Source organism: Pseudophryne corroboree, chromosome 4, assembly GCF_028390025.1.
Source record: "Pseudophryne corroboree isolate aPseCor3 chromosome 4, aPseCor3.hap2, whole genome shotgun sequence".
NCBI lineage: Eukaryota > Metazoa > Chordata > Amphibia > Anura > Myobatrachidae > Pseudophryne > Pseudophryne corroboree.
Genome location: NC_086447.1, coordinates 572,566,987 through 572,589,287, shown reverse-complemented (window position 1 = coordinate 572,589,287; position 22,301 = coordinate 572,566,987). Strand labels below are relative to the sequence as shown.

The 22,301-nt window shown below is 46.5% G+C and overlaps 1 protein-coding gene across 1 annotated transcript in view; it reads right to left on the bottom strand.

Moving 5' to 3' along the window:
• Positions 1 to 22,301, bottom strand: part of SYTL3 (synaptotagmin like 3) — a 170,817-nt gene that overhangs the window by 1,302 nt on the left and 147,214 nt on the right. Inside the window, exons 13-15 of the mRNA XM_063917458.1 lie at positions 751 to 865; positions 560 to 665; positions 267 to 463 (exon numbers count right to left, since the gene is read on the bottom strand). Of these exons, the coding sequence (XP_063773528.1) occupies positions 267 to 463; positions 560 to 665; positions 751 to 865 (418 nt within the window). The remainder of the gene's footprint in view (positions 1 to 266; positions 464 to 559; positions 666 to 750; positions 866 to 22,301) is intronic.

The window sequence follows — 22,301 nt, the reverse complement described above, 5'->3', positions numbered from 1 at the left end:
TCCTCTTAGGATGCATTAGAAGAAGTAGCTCTTACACCTGCCGGGCTTCTCCTTACCAATATGTAACACTATTCACAGTGGAGACGCAAAGGATTTGTCTGTCTGTGGCTAATGGTTCACCTTACTGTACATTTCAGTGTGAAGCAAACAGAGAAAAAAACTATTTACAGATAAAGACAAATGGATGCGACACAGGTGTGCCGAGTTCTAACTGTTCAGGAATTGGAGAAGATCAGTATTCATGCTGGGACTGACAGCTGCTGTACCTGTGCTTATGCTAGTGCCGCAGAGAAAACGCTCAGTCAGGCCCTGGTCCCACACAGTAAGATCCAGCCGAGATGCCTTGAGATCACTTAGATTTACGTTAGTATAAATGATCGTGTGGTTCCACTCTGGGCAGGGCTGTCTTCTTAGCACTGGAGTCCTTTGCTTTAATTCACACTTGTTTGGCAGAACAAGACAACTGGTAAAAGAAGTAAACAGAGATTTCTTCAGTAGCACAACTTGGTTCATTATGTAAAGACAAGTCGATGGAAAAAGTCATCCTCCGTCAAATTACCTCTTAACAAAAGGACTTAGAAATCCATCTGATCTCAGCGACAGATTCTTGGCATTTTTTACTATAAGGTGAAGCTGGACTATGGACAAATGTTTTACTGCCACACCTGCAGGATGGATAAAGTTACTATGAGAAAGGCGTTATTATAATTGAAGAATTAAACTCATATTGGACCACGGCATGCTGCCTACCATCTGATGTATGACGTCCATGCTGGAGGGCATTAGAGACTGAGGGCATTTCAAGTCTCATCCTCACACACAGCTCTCCATGGTACTGCACTGTGCCCTCCTCATTTTTCTTTGACTATAGAATGAAAAACAAAAATGACGAACAAATACAATTTTATATATATTAAAAATAATTATATTTCAGGAACTTGTTACATAACCCCTTCATCCACTCGCTTCTTCAGATTACTTGCCTTAGCAGAACCACCACTTACAGTAACACTTACTGGCTGACATGTTGATGCTAGCTGCTAAGCACATGCTGAATGTGAGTACAGCTCTCACTCACAGCTGCGCTGCTGGTCTTTGTATACAGACTGCTCACTGTGGGAAGAGCGATGTACAGATGTGTTCCCATTCATCATTGCCACAATGCGTTTCCACATGTGCATGCACGCACCTTGGTGCTAATAGTCTTACCCGCGATCGCATAATGTATTTCCCATGGATCAAGGGTGAGACTATACGCACGTGCTAGTGAGCGTGTGCACACATCACGGAAAACTAGATGTGGGTGCTATTAGAACGGACTTATGTACCCAGTCTTGCCCTTTGTGATTATACATGTCCTCTGTACAATAGCTTATTCCCTGGTAACAAGCTCCCTCTATGTTTGGAGCTCTCAGTGTGTGTAGAGAACCTTAACCTTTAGAATCCTAACCATCTCATTCTTTAAATCACATACTGTAGGCTGAACAGTGAAGGAGTGTGTGTGTCATTTATCCACTGACACAATAAGCAAGAAAAGATAATATGCCTCTCTCCAGGTGCGTGTTTTGGAGGAGCCTCTTCAAAATGTTGATAGTGGTCCACACAGTTCCACTTACACCCCCTGGGCATCACTGATGTGGATGCTGATTTATGACATAAATGAAGACCGGCTGCCCGCCATGCAGAGATGGGAAATAACTAGGTGAGCAACTATAGAAAGTTAGCAAATATATTTATTCTAATATCCCTGATGAAAGTTTTGGCAATAAAACTGAAACACTGGAACACTTAACATTTTAAAAGCTTATTTTGAATGTCGTCTGCATTTAATTCAGTGTAATTATTTATATATTATTATTGAGACACATGAAATGACTTATACAACACAGTACAATAAAACTGTACCTGCTAACATGATAATTTTTTCATCTTACTGTTGATTGAATTTTTGTATTATGAATGACAATTAAATGTTGATTTAAGTTTCTGGACGTGCAGTGCATAGGTAGAGTAGATAACAATCTGACTGGTTGTGAACTGTAATCTCTGACTACAGTTGTTGTGACATGTCAAGGTATAGAACTGTATATAAACAGCACTGCACACCGATGTAGTCAGCATGTTCACTTCCTTCATGAACTTGTTATGGAGCTCAACAGAGAGCACTGGAGAACTATGATCTTCTACGACTACAGGGGTGGTCTGCGACAGCAGGAGAGTTTTGACCGACTGCGCACTGCTATTGGGGAGGAAGCACCGCCCCGAACAACGGTGTTTGAATGGTTTGCAGAATTTCAGCACACGGCCGACCTGTGTCCACCATCAACAAGGACAACATTGCTGCCGTGTGGGCAGGGGCGGATTTACACTTTTCTTTTTGGTGGGGGTGGGGGCGGTTTATGAATGAATTCTGGCTACTCCCCCTCCACTCAGTACTGCTCCCACATCCTGTCCCAACTGTCAGAGAGAGAGAGAGAGCTTGACATATCAGGGGAGAGAGACAGAGGTCAGAGAGAGAGAGACATTGGTTAGAAAGTGATAGCTCAGGAGAGAGAGAGAGACAGGGATCAGAGAGAGAGAGAGAGAGAGAGAGAGAGAGAGAGCGATAGAGAGAACAGGGGCCAAAGAGAGTGAGAGATCAGGGGAGAGAGATACACAGGGGTGAGAGAGAGATCAGGGGAGAGATGTACAGAAAGAGAGAGAAATCAGGAGAGACAGGGACCAAAGAGAGAGATATCAGGGGAGAGAGAGATATCAGGGGAAATAGAGAGAGTGAGAGATCTGAGGAGAGAGATCAGGGGAGAGAGATAGGGGTCAGAAAAAGAGTTATCAGGAGTGAGAGAGAGAGAGAGAGAGAGAGAGAGAAAGATCAGGGGAGAGAGATACAGCGGTCAAGAGAAATCAGGGGAGAGATATATAAGGGGAGAGAGAAAAAGGGGTCAGTGAGAGAGAGATCAGGGGAGAAAGATACAGCTGTCAAAGAGAGAGAGATATCAGGGGAGAGAAAGATCAGGGGCCAGAGAGAGATTGGGGAGAGAAAGATCAGGGGCCAGAGAGAGATTAAGAGATATCAGGGGAGGGAGAGAGAGAGAGAGAGTGAGAGAGAGAGAGTGAGAGAGAGAGAGTGAGAGATCGAGAGATATCAGGGGAGGGAGAGAGAGAGAGATCAGGGGAGAGAGATCAGGAGAGAGCGTGAGAGATCGAGAGATATCAGGGGAGGGAGAGAGAGAGAGATCAGGGGAGAGAGATCAGGAGTGAGAGGGAGAGAGAGAGAGAGAAAGATCAGGGGAGAGAGATACAGCGGTCAAGAGAAATCAGGGGAGAGATATATAAGGGGAGAGAGAAAAAGGGGTCAGTGAGAGAGAGATCAGGGGAGAAAGATACAGCTGTCAAAGAGAGAGAGATATCAGGGGAGAGAAAGATCAGGGGCCAGAGAGAGATTGGGGAGAGAAAGATCAGGGGCCAGAGAGAGATTAAGAGATATCAGGGGAGGGAGAGAGAGAGAGAGAGAGAGAGTGAGAGAGAGAGTGAGAGATCGAGAGATATCAGGGGAGGGAGAGAGAGAGTGATCAGGGGAGAGAGATCAGGAGAGAGCGTGAGAGATCGAGAGATATCAGGGGAGGGAGAGAGAGAGAGATCAGGGGAGAGAGATCAGGAGTGAGAGAGAGAGAGAGAGAGAGAAAGATCAGGGGAGAGAGATACAGCGGTCAAGAGAAATCAGGGGAGAGATATATAAGGGGAGAGAGAAAAAGGGATCAGTGAGAGAGAGATCAGGGGAGAAAGATACAGCTGTCAAAGAGAGAGAGATATCAGGGGAGAGAAAGATCAGGGGCCAGAGAGAGATTGGGGAGAGAAAGATCAGGGGCCAGAGAGAGATTAAGAGATATCAGGGGAGGGAGAGAGAGAGGGAGGGAGAGAGAGAGAGAGAGAGAGAGGGGGAGGGAGGGAGAGAGAGAGAGAGAGAGAGAGAGAGAGATCGAGAGATATCAGGGGAGGGAGAGAGAGAGAGATCAGGGGAGAGAGATCAGGAGAGAGAGAGAGAGAGAGAAAGGGGTCAGAGAGATCTCCTTCTGTATCTACAGCAAGGACGGAGCTGGCAGCTATAGTGTGAAGACACGGGCAGTCAAAAATTGTAATAAGCTAATCCACCCCTACCTAAACACATGTACCCTGGTTGCCCCATGCTCCTCACCCATGTCTTCGCACATGGAGGCTCCTCCTGGAGCTGAGGTGACCTTAAAATGCAGGCAGGAGACACTCCCACTGCCACTCCCAGCAGTGCTTTGCACAGGAGGCTGGCTCACAGGCAGGGAGAAGCCAGTAAAGGGAGAGAGGAGGAGCAGTGGAAAGGCCAGTTCTGATTTGCTGGGAGTCGGGAGTCATGAGAGCTCACAAGTGCTGCTGGTTCAGTCCCGTCCCGTCTCTTTGTCTCACTCTCACCCAGCGATGACTCTGCTAGCCTGTTGGAGGAACTAATGCAGATCTCTGGCACACACACTGTGCATACAGCAGCACGTGATATGGAACTGTAAGTTAAAGGGGATGAACACCCTGATCGCACCCCCCTTAAATCCATCAGGTCATAGTTGAGGTGCACACCAGGGTGACCATGGTCCAGTCAGAGAAGAAGATCGGCAACTCATTGAAATACAAATGAAAAGCTTGGCCTGAGAAAGGTTTCTGCATGCTGGATGCCCCATCAGCTGACTCTAGAAAAACACTGTAAAGTAGCATTTAATATGCAGACACAGCTACTATCGCACATAGAATATAGGCATGCCGCATATCATTTTAGTCAGCATAAGCTGCTTGTGCGTTCTATTTGCATTGTTGCATTTTTTTTTTTGAATAGAGTATTTTTATTCAACACGGATGAAAGTGTTACAGACATCTCAGTGCATACTGGGAACTTCAGTTATTATTATACAATATATTCATGCACCTATCCTTCTCAAACATTATATATAAATACGTGGTGCAGCTAGTATTCGCAGGACTGTATGTTGTCAATCCGAAATACACCAGATTCTCTGAAAACTGCAATCAAAATTGAAACACATACTAACATTTCTTGTTTCCTCCCCGTAATACTACAATAACCCCCCCCCCCCCCAACTATAAGGCCTAGTAAAGCCTACAAAACACCTGTGAACCAAAAAGAAGAGAGAAAAAAAGGAGGGGGGGGGGGGGGAATAACCAAAAAGACAGCATGAACCATAAGCAGAGCAAACCAATACAACTCCATCTAGCCTAGATTCATACAGTTGTGCGAAGTGAGTTACGCTATCCCTACAGTGTATAATACGGGAGAGGAGCCCGGCTCGTCCCCACGGGACCCAGGTAGCCTAGCTGTCGTAGAGGATGTGCGGCATGTCAAATTATAAATTCTTTAGGTTCTAAATTCTAAGGGCAGGGGAAGAATATGTAGAATTAATCCAATATGACCATATCTTCTCATGTTTAGGAAGGACATTATTTTTCATATAAATATACCTATCCTTCAGTACTGTGTCGTTCACCAGGGCCTTAAATGCAGACATCGTAGAGGAGCGTGGGGCCATCCATGTCCGCGCAATACACACCTTAGCAATGGCGCAAATACTGCGAGCATACAAGTCCTCCCACTTAGACCCAGATTCAGGTCCTCCTACTCCCAGAATGCAAAATCCTGGAGTCAACATTCCTCTCGGTATTCCCGTACGTTCCAGAATCGACCCGACCCCAGCCCAAAACGTCTGTAAGGATGGACACTCCCAGATCAGGTGCCAGAATGATCCGCCAGCGGCCCCGCATTTAGGACAGGCGGCTGCGCCACCTGCCCCAAACCTGGCCAACCTGTTCGGTGTCATATATGATCTATGTAATATAAAGAGTTGGATTTGTTGGAACCGTAATGACTTGGTGACCTGGCTCGAGTTCCCCAGCGCCACCTCCCAGTCCTCCGCATCTATGGGACCCAGATCACGCTCCCAGCGCTCCCGAAGGGTCGGCAGCGGGTCTGCATGAATTGTTTTTATAAGGTATGAGTAAGTGAAGGAGATCACCTTGACCCGACCCAATGAGCATAGAAAGGTCTTTATGGGGAAAGGGAGGAGCGCCGGGGGTGAATCCCCGAACTGTGATTGTAAAGCATGCCCGAGCTGTAAAAATCTGTATAAGTAAGAGTTTGGGAGACCAACCTCCTACTTTAGCTGTTGAAAGGACTTCATTATACCATTGTCATATAACTGAAACATGGAGGTTACGGAGTATGGGGCCCCATACTGTAAAAATCTGTATAAGTAAGAGTTTGGGAGACCAACCTCCTACTTTAGCTGTTGAAAGGACTTCATTATACCATTGTCATATAACTGAAACATGGAGGTTACGGAGTATGGGGCCCCATACTGTAAAAATCTGTATAAGTAAGAGTTTGGGAGACCAACCTCCTACTTTAGCTGTTGAAAGGACTTCATTATACCATTGTCATATAACTGAAACATGGAGGTTACTGAGTATGGGCCCCCCCCCCCCCTCAAGAGAACCCAGTTCAGGGAGTGATGCGGAGTGCCAAAGGGGAGTATCCGGGTCCATACTATCGTACCCAAGCATACGTATCAAAGCCTGCCAGATCTTCATGGCCTGAAAAACAATAGTAGCATCGGAGAAATGCCCAACTCAGACCAGCCTCCTCACCTCCCCGCAACCAGATACTGATGTGTGCCAGCTGGGCCGCATAATAATATATTTGGAAGTGAGGTAAGGCCAAGCCGCCGTCAACTTTTTGTCTAGTGAGGGTATTTAACTTTATTCTAGGTCTTTTATTGGCCCATATCAGAGATGTCAGTATACTGTTTAATTTCTTAAAGAAGGCCGGGAATATATATACAGGGGATTGCGAAAGAACATACAGTAGTTTGGGCAAAACAATCATCTTAATAAGGCCGACCCTGCCTGTCATTGTCAACAGGAGTTTACACCAAGCCCTTGACTTGCGTACAATCAGCTGTACAAGTGGGCCAAGGTTCAAACATATGAAATCCGAAGGGTCGTTAGTAACCTGGATCCCAAAATATTTAAACTGGCCTGTCCAGCTTAGCGGTAGGGAAATCCTTGGGACCCGGGGAGGAGAGCCCATAATGGGCATTATAAATGATTTGGACCAGTTTATGCGGAGACCAGAGAAGCCGCCAAAGGTCTCTATGACCTGCAACACTATAGGCATATCCACACTGTAGTCGTGTAAGAAAAGTAACAGGTCGTCCGCATAAAGGGCTATTTTGTCAGTACATGGGCCCGTTTCAACTCCCCCAATGTCCGGGTGGGATCTGACCAGACAAGCCAAGGGTTCAATGGCTATGGCAAACAAGGCTGGGGAGAGGGGGCATCCCTGTCTGGTGCCCCGAGTCAAAGCAAATGAGGAAGAGACATAGCCACATAGATCCTGGCGCGAGGGCTTTGATACAGCAATTTAATCCATTGTATAAAGTTAGGGCCGAAGCCCATACATGTCATGACCCCCCACAGATACGGCCATTCGATGCTGTCAAATGCCTTAGCTGCGTCCAGAGAAACTACAACCACATCCGAGCGGAAGTCGTGGGGAGCCTGCAAAATAGTGTAGAACCTGCGCAAATTAATGGACGTGGATTTCCCCGGCATGAAGCCAGATTGATCCTGGTGTATTATAGAGGTAATGACCAAGTTGAGCCGGACCGCAAGGATTTTTGCCAGGATCTTGGCATCAGTGGGGATAAGGGACATTGGCCTGTAGGACTCCACTTGTTTAGGATCCTTACCGGGCTTTGGCAGTACAATAATTACGGCCTCGGACATTGAGGGAGGAAGTTGATTAGTGGCAAACATGTCTGTATACATCTCATGCAGCTTGGAACCAAAGAACTGTATGTATTGTTTATACAGCTCAGTGGGGATACCATCGCTTCCCGGAGACTTTCCAGAGGGAGACATTCCCACAGCCACAGTCACCTCTTCCAAAGTCAAGGGCGCATCTAGAATATCCCTGGCCTCGGGGGAAAGCCTGCAAAGGGGAATATTGGACAGGTACAGGTCTAAGTCATCCACTGAGCACGTCGACTGAGAGTCATAGACCTCTTTAAAGTGTGAAATGAACATCTGCGCTATGTCGGGGGTATTATCTGCTATGGAGCAGTCAGGGCCAGTCATCTGCACTATCGTGGCCCACTGCAAACTGTCAATCAGGCAGAGTTGATCGCAGGGCTGAGACGGCCGTTGGCTGTCTGGCATGCACCGGTGCCGCAGTGCGCAGTTCAGTTCAGACCTGATTGGCTGCTGTGCGAAAACGCACAGCAGCGATCAGGTCTGAATTAGGCCCAGTGTCCGAATAGCGGGACTGTCCCGCTGGAATCCAGACAGTTGGGAGGTATGCCTTGGTGATGTCAGCAGTTACTGCTGTGTAGTCCAGCAATAGGGCCTTGGTGATGTCAGCAATTGCTGCTGTGTACTCCAGCAATAGGGCATTGGTGATGTCAGAAGTTACTGCTGTGTAGTGCAGCAATATGACCTTTATGATGTCACTGCTGTGTAGTCCAGCAATAGTGCATTTGTGATGTCAGCAGCAGTTATTGCTGTGTAGTGCAGTGATAATTCCATTGTGATGTCGGCAGCTACTGGAGGCAGCTCAGCAATAGGGACATTGTGATGTCAGCAGTTACTGCTGTATAGCCCAGGAAAAGACTACATTCATAGCTGAGGTAAACCGGTTAATACAAAATACCAATGAAGGAAGGTGGGGAGGGGAGGGGGAGTGTGGCATATAATTAGAAGACGGCCCCTAACTACTATGCCACAGGCTGTGTTTGAAAAATGACAGGTAGGAGCCGATTGGCTGGTACTTTATCTCCAGCGACTATCTCCATCCAAGGCTTAGTAAATAGACCCCATAGTGTGTAACAATGTTGGGGTAATAATAATTGGGGTAATACACATTATGGCATATAATGTGAATTTTGCAACAGAACTTTACCAAGAAAGGTAAACAAGAACTCTCCTATATTGGGGCACTCAGTTGGTGTCATAAATATGTGTGCAACACCCTTGGATCAATAATAGGGAAAGAGAGAAAGAAAGAGGAAAGATAGGAATAGAAGAAAAATAAGAATTTACTCACCGGTAATTCTATTTCTCGTAGTCCGTAGTGGATGCTGGGACTCCGTAAGGACCATGGGGAATAGCGGCTCCGCAGGAGACTGGGCACAACTAAAAGAAAGCTTTAGACTAACTGGTGTGCACTGGCTCCTCCCACTATGACCCTCCTCCAGACCTCAGTTAGGATACTGTGCCCGGAAGAGCTGACACAATAAGGAAGGATTTTGAATCCCGGGTAAGACTCATACCAGCCACACCAATCACACCGTATAACTCGTGATACAATACCCAGTTAACAGTATGATAACAACTGAGCCTCTCAACAGATGGCTCAACAATAACCCTTTAGTTAAACAATAACTATATACAAGTATTGCAGACAATCCGCACTTGGGATGGGCGCCCAGCATCCACTACGGACTACGAGAAATAGAATTACCGGTGAGTAAATTCTTATTTTCTCTGACGTCCTAAGTGGATGTTGGGACTCCATAAGGACCATGGGGATTATACCAAAGCTCCCAAACGGGCGGGAGAGTGCGGATGACTCTGCAGCACCGAATGGGCAAACTCTAGGTCCTCCTCAGCCAGGGTGTCAAACTTGTAGAATTTAGCAAATGTGTTTGACCCCGACCAAGTAGCTGCTCGGCAAAGTTGTAGAGCCGAGACCCCTCGGGCAGCCGCCCAAGAAGAGCCCACCTTCCTCGTGGAATGGGCTTTCACGGATTTAGGATGCGGCAGTCCAGCCGCAGAATGTGCAAGCTGAATCGTACTACAGATCCAGCGAGCAATAGTCTGCTTTGAAGCAGGTGCACCCAACTTGTTGGGCGCATACAGGATAAATAGCGAGTCAGTCTTTCTGACTCCAGCTGTCCTGGAAACAGAAATTTTCAGGGCCCTGACTACGTCCAACAACTTGGAAGCCTCCAAGTCTTTTGTAGCCGCAGGCACCACGATAGGTTGGTTCAGATGAAAAGCTGATACCACCTTAGGGAGAAACTGGGGACGAGTCCTCAATTCTGCCCTATCCATATGGAAAATCAGATAATGGCTTTTACATGACAAAGCCGCCAATTCTGATACACGCCTGGCCGAAGCCAAGGCCAACAACATGACCACTTTCCACGTGAGATACTTCAATTCCACGGTTTTAAGTGGCTCAAACCAATGTGACTTTAGGAACTCCAACACCACGTTGAGATCCCAAGGTGCCACTGGAGGCACAAAAGGGGGCTGAATATGCAGCACTCCCTTAACAAAAGTTTGAACTTCAGGAAGTGAAGCCAGTTCTCTCTGGAAGAAAATCGATAGAGCCGAAATCTGGACCTTAATGGAACCCAATTTTAGGCCCATAGTCACCCCTGACTGTAGGAAGTGCAGGAAACGGCCCAGCTGAAATTCCTCCGTTGGGGCCTTCCTGGCCTCACACCACGCAACATATTTTCGCCATATGCGGTGATAATGGTTTTCGGTTACTTCTTTCCTAGCTTTAATCAGCGTAGGAATGACTTCCTCCGGAATGCCCTTTTCCTTCAGGATCCGGTGTTCAACCGCCATGCCGTCAAACGCAGCCGCGGTAAGTCTTGGAACAGACAGGGCCCCTGCTGCAGCAGGTCCTGTCTGAGCGGCAGAGGCCATGGGTCCTCTGACATCATTTCTTGAAGTTCCGGGTACCAAGCTCTTCTTGGCCAATCCGGAACAATGAGTATAGTTCTTACTCCTCTTCTCCTTATTATCCTCAGTACCTTTGGTATGAGAGGAAGAGGAGGGAACACATAAACCGACCGGTACACTCACGGTGTCACTAGAGTATCCACAGCTATCGCCTGCGGGTCTCTTGACCTGGCGCAATATCTTTCTAGCTTTTTGTTTAGGCGGGACGCCATCATGTCCACCTGTGGCCGTTCCCAACGGTTTACAATCAGTTGGAAGACTTCTGGATGAAGTCCCCACTCTCCCGGGTGGAGGTCGTGCCTGCTGAGGAAGTCTGCTTCCCAGTTGTCCACTCCCGGAATGAACACTGCTGACAGTGCTAACACGTGATTTTCCGCCCATCGGAGAATCCTTGTGGCTTCTGCCATCGCCGTCCTGCTTCTCGTGCCGCCCTGTCGGTTTACATGGGCGACCGCCGTGATGTTGTCTGACTGGATCAGTACCGGCTGGTTTTGAAGCAGGGGTTTTGCCTGACTTAGGGCATTGTAAATGGCCCTCAGCTCCAGAATATTTATGTGCAGGGAAGTCTCCTGACTTGACCATAGTCCTTGGAAGTTTCTTCCCTGTGTGACTGCCCCCCAGCCTCGAAGGCTGGCCTCCGTGGTCACCAGGACCCAGTCCTGTATGCCGAATCTGCGGCCCTCTTGAAGATGAGCACTCTGCAGCCACCACAGCAGAGACACCCTGGTCCTTGGAGACAGGGTTATCAGCCGATGCATCTGAAGATGCGATCCGGACCACTTGTCCAACAGGTCCCACTGAAAGGTTCTTGCATGGAACCTGCCGAATGGAATTGCTTCGTAGGAAGCTACCATCTTTCCCAGGATCCGCGTGCAGTGATGCACCGACACCTGTTTTGGTTTTAGGAGGCCTCTGACTAGAGATGACAGCTCCTTGGCCTTCTCCTCCGGGAGAAACACTTTTTTCTGTTCTGTATCCAGAACCATCCCCAGGAACAGTAGACGTGTCGTAGGGACCAGCTGTGACTTTGGAATATTTAGAATCCAGCCGTGCTGTTGTAGCACCTCCCGAGATAGTGCTACCCCAACCAACAACTGCTCCCTGGACCTCGCCTTTATCAGGAGATCGTCCAAGTACGGGATAATTAAAACTCCCTTCTTTCGAAGGAGTATCATCATTTCGGCCATTACCTTGGTAAAGACCCTCGGAGCCGTGGATAGACCGAACGGCAACGTCTGGAATTGGTAATGACAATCCTGTACCACAAATCTGAGGTACTCCTGGTGAGGATGGTAAATGGGGACATGCAGGTAAGCATCCTTGATGTCCAGTGATACCATGTAATCCCCCTCGTCCAGGCTTGCAATAACCGCCCTGAGCGATTCCATCTTGAACTTGAATTTTTTTATATACGTGTTCAAGGATTTCAAATTTAAAATGGGTCTCACCGAACCGTCCGGTTTCGGTACCACAAACATTGTGGAATAGTAACCCCGTCCTTGTTGAAGTAGGGGCACCTTTACTATCACCTGCGGGGAATACAGCTTGTGAATTGCCTCTATCACTGCCTCCCTGCCTGAGGGAGTTGTTGGCAAGGCAGATTTGAGGAAACGGCGGGAGGGAGACGTCTCGAATTCCAGCTTGTACCCCTGAGATACTTTTTGAAAGATCCAGGGATCCACCCATGAGCGAGCCCACTGATTGCTGAAATTTTTGAGACGGGCCCCACCGTACCTGGCTCCGCCTGTGGAGCCCCAGCGTCATGCTGTGGACTTAGAGGAAGCGGGGGAGGACTTTTGCTCCTGGGAACTGGCTGTATGCTGCAGCTTTTTCCCTCTACCTCTGCCTCTGGGCAGAAAGGACGCGCCTTTAACCCGCTTGCCCTTATTGGGCCGAAAGGACTGTACCTGATAATACGGTGCTTTCTTTGGCTGTGAGGGAACATAGGGTAAAAATGTAGACTTCCCAGCTGTTGCTGTGGAAACGAGGTCCGAGAGACCATCCCCGAACAACTCCTCACCCTTATAAGGCAAAACTTCCATGTGTCTTTTAGAATCTGCATCTCCTGTCCACTGCCGAGTCCATAACCCTCTCCTGGCAGAAATGGACATTGCACTTATTTTAGATGCCAGCCGGCAAATATCCCTCTGTGCATCCCTCATGTATAAGAGTGCGTCTTTAATATGCTCTACGGTTAGCAATATAGTGTCCCTGTCTAGGGTATCAATATTTTCCGACAGGGAATCTGACCACGCAGCTGCAGCACTGCACATCCATGCTAAAGCAATAGCTAGTCTCAGTATAACACCTGTGTGTGTATATACAGACTTCAGGATAGCCTCCTGCTTTCTATCAGCAGGTTCCTTTAGGGCGGCCGTATCCGGAGACAGTAGTGCCACCTTCTTTGACAAGCGTGTGAGCGCTTTATCCACCCTAGGGGATGTCTCCCAACGTGACCTATCCTCTGGCGGGAAAGGGTACGCCATTAGTAACCTCTTAGAAATTACCAGTTTCTTATCGGGGGAAGCCCACGCTTCTTCACACACTTCATTTAATTCCTCAGATGGAGGAAAAACAACTGGTAGTTTTTTCTCTCCAAACATAATACCCTTTTTTGTGGTACCTGGGGTAACATCAGAAATATGCAACACATTTTTCATTGCCTCAATCATATAACGTGTGGCCCTATTGGAAGTTACATTAGTCTCATCGTCGTCGACACTGGAGTCAGTATCCGTGTCGACATCTGTGTCTGCCATCTGAGGTAGCGGGCGTTTTAGAGCCCCTGATGGCTTTTGAGACGCCTGGGCAGGCACAGGCTGAGAAGCCGGCTGTCCCATATTTGGTATGTCCTCAAACCTTTTATGCAAGGAGTCGACACTGTCGCGTAATTCCTTCCACAGAACCATCCACTCAGGTGTCTACCCCGCAGGGGGTGACATCACATTTATCGGCATCTGCTCCGCCTCCACATAAGCCTCCTCATCAAACATGTCGACACAGCCGTACCGACACACCGCATACACACAGGGAATGCTCTGACAGAGGACAGAACCCCACAAAGCCCTTTGGGGAGACAGAGAGAGAGTATGCCAGCACACACCAGAGCGCTATATAACACAGGGATCCCACTATAAATGAGTGTTTTTTCCCTTATAGCTGCTTATATTATATATACTGCGCCTAAATTTAGTGCCCCCCCTCTCTTTTTTACCCTTATGTAGCTTGACACTGCAGGGGAGAGCCAGGGAGCGTCCTTCCAGCGGAGCTGTGAGGGAAAAATGGCGCCAGTGTGCTGAGGGAGATAGCCTCGCCCCTTTTCCGGCGGACTTCTCCCGATTTTTCTGGAATTCTGGCAGGGGTATTTTTACACCTATATAGCCTTCCTGACTATATATGGTGTAGATTTGCCAGCCAAGGTGTATTATATTGCCCTCAGGGCGCCCCCTCCCCCAGCGCCCTGCACCCATCAGTGACCGGAGTGTGAGGTGTGCATGAGGAGCAATGGCGCACAGCTGCAGTGCTGTGCGTTACCTCGTTGAAGACAGAAGTCTTCTGCCGCCAATTTTCCGGAACACTTCTTGCTTCTGGCTCTGTAAGGGGGCCGGCGGCGCTGCTCCGGGACCGAACGATCGAGGTCGGGTCCTGTGTTCGATCCCTCTGGAGCTAATGGTGTCCAGTAGCCTAAGAAGCCCAAGCTACCTCCAGTCAGGTAGGTTCGCTTCTTCTCCCCTTAGTCCCTCGCTGCAGTGAGTCTGTTGCCAGCAGATCTCACTGTAAAATAAAAAACCTAAAATATACTTTCTTTCTAGGAGCTCAGGAGAGCCCCTAGTGTGCATCCAGCTCAGCCGGGCACAAGATTCTAACTGAGGTCTGGAGGAGGGTCATAGTGGGAGGAGCCAGTGCACACCAGTTAGTCTAAAGCTTTCTTTTAGTTGTGCCCAGTCTCCTGCGGAGCCGCTATTCCCCATGGTCTTTACGGAGTCCCAGCATCCACTTAGGACGTCAGAGAAACTCTATTTAAACTTAACTTTTATTGTGGAATAATTAAACTATTAGAGAGATAGAACACTCACTTTATCTAAAAAGGCGAAATATAGACACACTACATACAATACAACATGTAACAAATATAAAAGGTACAGGTAATGTATAAACTCTAATGGGCCTTAGCCTTCTCTGTTGATAGAGAATGATTTTGTGAAGGACACCTTCAGAATTTAAGTCAAGACCTTATGGCAGTTTTCTTGGTTCTGCTGCCTCATATGTGCTTTTGCATTATATACGTAGGTGAGAGACCATTACTTGTGCCAGTCTCTAGAGTCACAGACAGTGCCAGAGCATCAGCGGAGAGTGTCTCATTCACTTCTACTTTTGGTTGATGACCTATGGTCAGTGCAGCCAATGAGAGAGCTACTGACACTTAACCTGCTCTGGTGTTGAGAAGAGTACAGAGTGTATAGTGTGTATAAAGGCAAGACTATCAGGGATATTCAATTTGGCCCAGGGTGCCGGGTGATAAGTATAGGCCGGTGGGGACTATTTAATTGGCCCTGATAAGCCGGCGGGTGCCGCGGCTTATCGGGGGTTTTGCTTCGCCTGCTGGAGGCAGGCGAAGCAAAATGCGCGATAACAGCCCCGTTTTCAACCGAAAACGGGGCTGTTTCACCCGAAAACACACAGGTTTCACTGAACCTGTGTGTTTTCGGGTGTAAGAGGACTTGTTACCGGCCGAACAAATTAAATAGCCCGACCGCAGCACCCGAAGAAACATCGGGGGTTTTTACTCCCGATGTCTCTTCGGACCAAATTGAATATCCCCCTATATATCAAACTTCGTGGTTCTGCTGCCACGCATGTGCTTTAGCATTATATGCGTGGTGAGAGACCATTACTGATGCTAGTCATTGGAAACGTAGATTAGGCCAGTCAATATGCACTGTGTCTCATTCGCCTCGGATATTGGCTGATAATACTAAGATCAGTGCAGCCAATTCGGGGGTTACTGACACTTTGCTATTGTAGTCTTGAAAGTACAAAAGACACTGTAGATCTCATCTCTTATCATCTATTGCATATTATCACAGATAAGAATCAGCATGTACTGTATATCACAGAGAGGACAATGTTCTCTTATCTCCTTTCATAGGTTTTATTCAAATTATACTTCTTATATACATAGAAAAATAATTTGGTCAATATGTAACTTTTTTAGACCACTGTAATTTAATTTGAATATTGCTGGCTTTGGTATTCAATTATCCTTTATATCTTATACTCATCTATTGTGACAATGATAATCAATCCTCCAGAATAACAATACTTGTTTTTGTGGTATACGTCCTGGTTGTGGAGCACAATGTTGAAAACATGAATATATATATGAACCTAATGGTTTGTTGCCCCCGGCAACGGTGCTCAATGTTTAGTGATTATATCATGGCTCTGAGCATAAAAAAAAGCCCAGAATTATTCCAGGGTGTATACCTAATCAAGAGAGGATATTAGTAAACGGTTATAGCACACCTATTTCCTATATATTACTTCGGGGTTCGTGCTATTTTAACTTTGAGGTCATTCATTAAATTTGTGCAAATATAATAGAGTTTAACATGCTATATTTGTGAAGCACATATATATATATGGTCTATAATTATCTATCACTCATAGCAACAGCTGTTTACAATAGACAAAATCACACTTGTCATGCACTGACCGTGCAGCTATTAGCGTGCTGTTCCATTGTGATATCAGACCAATATAATGCTTTTAAATTAGAAGCTTCACAACAGTATCATTCGTCTCATACGAATCCTTTAACGTACGTTTCGCCCGTGGCTTGTTCACAAAATTAGATGCTGTTCCCCCCTTTGTGAACAAGCCACGGGTGAAACGTACGCTAAAGGAAGGAGCGTGTGGACGCCCTGCCAGTGCGCACGGCGGGCTGCCCCCGGTACAGGTCGTATGAGACGAATGATACTGTTGTGAAGCTTCTAATTTAAAAGCATTATATTGGTCTGATATCACAATGGAATAGCACGCTAATAGCTGCACGGTCAGTGTATGACAAGTGTGATTTTGTCTATTGTAAACAGCTGTTGCTATGAGTGATAGATAATTATAGACCATATATATATGTGCTTCACAAATATAGCATGTTAAACTCTATTATATTTGCACAAATTTTATGAATGACCTCAAAGGTAAAATAGCACGAACCCCGAAGTAATATATAGGAAATAGGTGAGCTATAACCGTTTACTAATATCCTCTCTTGATTAGGTATACACCCTGGAATAATTCTGGGCTTTTTTTATGCTCAGAGCCATGATATAATCACTAAACATTGAGCACCGTTGCCGGGGGCAACAAACCATTAGGTTCATATATATATTCATGTTTTCAACGTTGTGCTCCACAACCAGGACGTATACCACAAAAACAAGTATTGTTATTCTGGAGGATTGATTATCATTGTCACAATAGATGAGTATAAGATATAAAGGATAATTGAATACCAAAGCCAGCAATATTCAAATTAAATTACAGTGGTCTAAAAAAGTTACATATTGACCAAATTATTTTTCTATGTATATAAGAAGTATAATTTGAGTAAAACCTATGAAAGGAGATAAGAGAACATTGTCCTCTCTGTGATATACAGTACATGCTGATTCTTATCTGTGATAATATGCAATAGATGATAAGAGATGAGATCTACAGTGTCTTTTGTACTTTCAAGACTACAATAGCAAAGTGTCAGTAACCCCCGAATTGGCTGCACTGATCTTAGTATTATCAGCCAATATCCGAGGCGAATGAGACACAGTGCATATTGACTGGCCTAATCTACGTTTCCATTGACTAGCATCAGTAATGGTCTCTCACCACGCATATAATGCTAAAGCACATGCGTGGCAGCAGAACCACGAAGTTTGATATATAGTCTTGCCTTTATACACACTATACACTCTGTACTCTTCTCAACACCAGAGCAGGTTAAGTGTCAGTAGCTCTCTCATTGGCTGCACTGACCATAGGTCATCAACCAAAAGTAGAAGTGAATGAGACACTCTCTGCTGATGCTCTGGCACTGTCTGTGACTCTAGAGACTGGCACAAGTAATGGTCTCTCACCTACGTATATAATGCAAAAGCACATATGAGGCAGCAGAACCAAGAAAACTGCCATAAGGTCTTGACTTAAATTCTGAAGGTGTCCTTTTACAAAATCATTCTCTATCAACAGAGAAGGCTAAGGCCCATTAGAGTTTATACATTACCTGTACCTTTTATATTTGTTACATGTTGTATTGTATGTAGTGTGTCTATATTTCGCCTTTTTAGATAAAGTGAGTGTTCTATCTCTCTAATATTTTAATTATTCCACAATAAAAGTTAAGTTTAAATAGAGTTTTCTTCTATTCCTATCTTTCCTCTTTCTTTCTTTCTCTCTTTCCCTATTATTGATCCAAGGGTGTGGCACACATATTTATGACACCAACTGAGTGCCCCAATATAGGAGAGTTCTTGTTTACCTTTCTTGGTAAAGTTCTGTTGCAAAATGTAACCTAAACTCTCAGGGAGCACCCCCCATTGCCCTTAATCAATACACAGGCACAGAGGTGCAAGATATAAGAAAACTTGGGGTAGGAGTGTTACTCATTTATAGACTGTCCTTTGACCTAGATATCCTTTATTTTATTGTTCTCCAGTCTGTGCGGTTAACAAACCCCTTTTTCTATTATATAATGTGAATTGGCAGCATGTATACTGACATGGAGGGATGTAATGCCGCCCAAGTCCGGAGGCCGTGCGGAATGCCGGCTGAACTCTGACTTTTTTTTAAAGGGGCAATCACTTACAGGGCATGGTTTTGCTTTGTAAGTGAGTTTGGCCGGCATCCCCCAAGGCCGCCAGACTAAGGCGGCATTACATCCCACTGCTTATGGAACTTTTTAAGTGGCCTCTCATTCTCTCTCGGTGGCCGGAGTGTTAAAAATGCATCTAAAATTTATTTTAGAATATTAAAAGCCCCCAGCCATTCACTTCAAATTTCCATGCAACTTTTGAAATCACATTTATCTGAATTAATTGGGCGTGAGTTGGATGAAAATTGCTTAATGCAGCTAAAAAACTTTTTGCCATTCAGTTAGAGAATTTGTGTTGAGCAAACATGGGTCACAATGGGAGTTTATCAGGATTTTAGTTAGCAGCCCCTGTGCATGTGAAAAATAAGGAAAAATATTTTAAGGTAATAATGTCGGCTTGAGTACAGACCCTTTGGCACACCCCTCGCAAAGAATAATCATGTCCTTGGAGGCATTTTATTAGTATTTGGGGGGTTTTCTGGAGAGTGTGTATGTGTGCGAAGGGGGGAAGGGCAAGTCGTTCAGATCGCTTGGGGCGCTCAAACTTGAAGTTTCTGAACAGTACTGTAGATCTACTGTACCTCTCTTGGGTGTTGGTAATGCTCCGATATATGCACACCTTGCTGTGCGTTGTGATGCACGTGGCCAAGGACTGAGACATACGTATATCAGAGTGCGACCACCCAACCAAGAGAGGTATATCTATCCTATAAAATCGTTCGTGTTGTAACGAATTATTGTGAAATAGACAGAACAGGAGGATAAAAATGTTCAGAATAGCCTGTTTCATTTGAATTATTTTTAATGACTAAACATTTAGCTGGAAAACAATGTAAGTGAATAAAACAGTTTACATTTTTCTGTCAGAAATGTGTATGTCTGTCAGTGAGGTGGGGATATGCTGCTGTCAGTGAAGTGGGGATATGGTGCTGTCAGTGAGGCAGGGATGCGCTGCTGTCAGTGAGGCGGGGATGCGCTACTGTCAGTGAGGCGGGGATGTGCTACTGTCAGTGAGGTGGGGATGCAATTCTGTCAGTGAATCTGGGATGTGCTGCTGTCAGTGAGTCTGGGATGTGCTGCTGTCAGTGAGGCAGGGATATGCTGCTGTCAGTGAGGCGGGGATGCGCTGCTGTCAGTGAGGCGGGGATGCAATTCTGTCAGTGAGTCTGGGATGTGCTGCTGTCAGTGAGTCTGGGATGTGCTGCTGTCAGTGAGGCAGGGATATGCTGCTGTCAGTGAGGCAGGGATGCGCTGCTGTCAGTGAGGCGGGGATGCGCTGCTGTCAGTGAGGCGGAGATGTGCTGCTGTCAGTGAGGCAGGGATATGCTGCTGTCAGTGAGGCAGGGATATGATGCTGTCAGTGAGGCGGGGATGCGCTGCTGTCAGTGAGGCGGGGATGTGCTGCTGTCAGTAAGGCGGGAATGCGCTGCTGTCAGTGAGGCGGGAATGCGCTGCTATCAGTAAGGCGGGAATGCGCTGCTGTCAGTGAGGCGGGAATGCGCTGCAGTGAGGCATGGAAGTGGTGTCATATGTCTAAGCACTAGCTAATCGGTACAGGAGAGTCAAATCTTCAAACTCGCATTTGAAGTAGCAACTTGCATTCCCAGTGAGCTATACCTATTCCTGTTTGCTTCGCAAGGACCATTGACTCATCAAGAACACGTAAGCCACTTAGGTAACGCATAAAATATGCTCTACACTCACTCAAACCCTTTGAGCCATTTCCTGTTCCTGTCTCTAATTCAGCTGACTAAGAAGTTAGCCCAGTATCAGTTATATCAGTTGGAGTTTATTTCAGCAATGTCTATAGTAAAGAACTATAGAAATCTATACTTCCCAAAAAGTAAAAAAACAACAAAAAACATTGCTATAATAAGGATAACAAATAATGAAATCCTTAAATGTAATAGTTTTGTTCATTTTAACAAATATTAGGAATATAATTAGTCAATTGTGGTAGTAGTAATAGTTATAATAATACACAGTGGTGTACCTACCTTAGGTGACAACCGGTGCAGGAGGACATATTGTTCACATGCCACTGAAAAGGGGCATGGTCTCACGTGCAGGGGACGTGGCCTCATGGCCCAAACCCCCGTTTTCATCACTCCGGGGAACCGGAGATGCTAGCCTGCCCCTACAGTGCAGTTCCAGCTCCTACACTATGACAGGAACAGAGTCCGGCACATAATGTTACAGTGCAGCACCTGGCTCCTGTCATTGAGCAGGAGTTGGCACTTTGGTGTCAACCCTTGGCGGGTGACACCCGTAAGTGGCCCGCACCCCTGTAGTGTCGCCACTGATGATACAACTGTAAAGTGTTGCAAAGTTTGCTGGCTCTATGTAAATATTAAATTGTATAAAGAACAGTAAAAACAAATTAAATAGTAGCAGAAGTAATTATTATAGCATTAGTATAGTAATGGAAGTTATTATAGTAGCATAATAATTATTATTAATAATAATAAGAATAGTAACAGAGTCCTATCATCTTTAAGGTGCATACACACGGAGCGATATAACTGAGCGATTTTGACTATATAGTCAAAATCGCTCAGAAAGTTAGTCCATATCGCTCTGTGTGTACACAGGCAGCGATAGCGATGCGCGTCCCCGCCAGATCGCTATCGCTGCTAAAAATAGACTCTGCAGGCAAGTCAATTTTTTAGCAGCGACAGCGATCTCATGAAGCAAAGCCACTATTATTACCTGAGCGGAGGCTGAAGAGGGAAGAGCCAGCAGCACATCAACCTTCAGCACAGGAGCTCCAAGTACGTGAGTATGAATACTGCTATTCTCTGTTCGGGAGGTGGGGAGAGGGGGGAGATGCCGCTCTGTAGCGTCCGGTCCCGGGGGGGAGGGCTCGGGCACGTGCGCCGCACATTAATGTCAGGTCCGGGAGGGGGAAGTTGGCGCCGAGTGTCCGTGTAGCCGGGCGGTGCAGGTCCAGGGTAGGTGGCACAGTGGGACGGCGTGTAGTCCGGAGAGCAGCTCCTCTCAGGCTGATGAGTCTCCGTCCCTTAGCCCACTTGGATCTATCTTCAACCCTGAGGTGAGAGCCGCTGACATGCTAAGGTGAGCAGCACTGTCAGTCTATGGGAAGGGGGGGGGGGGGGGGGAATGATTGTGCTGTCCATTCCATGGAGGGGAGGGGAGGGGAGGGGGGGAGGGTGATGGTGCTATCCTGCTGTGTGTGGTGGGGGAGAGGTGCTGTTGTCCTGCCAGTCTATATGGGGGTTGGGGGGGGGGGCATGATGGTGCAGTACTGTCTGTCAATGGAGGGGGGGGGGGGGTGATCTGTCCGTCTGTCTATGGGGAGGTGGAGAGGTCCGAACTTCACAGGATATTACGTGAGTACTTTATTTTTTTACAGGTACCCCTATTGGATTCTACTGGACAAGGGGACGTGATTGGCGGCGTGGGATGTAGGTAAGTATGTGTGAGTGAGTGTGTGTGTTTTAAATTAATTTTTACTTTCACGGTGTGGGAGTTGTGTCTTTTTTTGGGTATTTCTTTTGTTGTGGAACTACAGGTACCAGCGGGCCCGTTTCCCCCCCGCATGCTGGTACTTGTGGTTCTCCAAGTACCAGCATGCGGTGGAGGCTTGCTGGGACTTGTAGTTCCACAGCAAAAGACAATATTCTTTTTA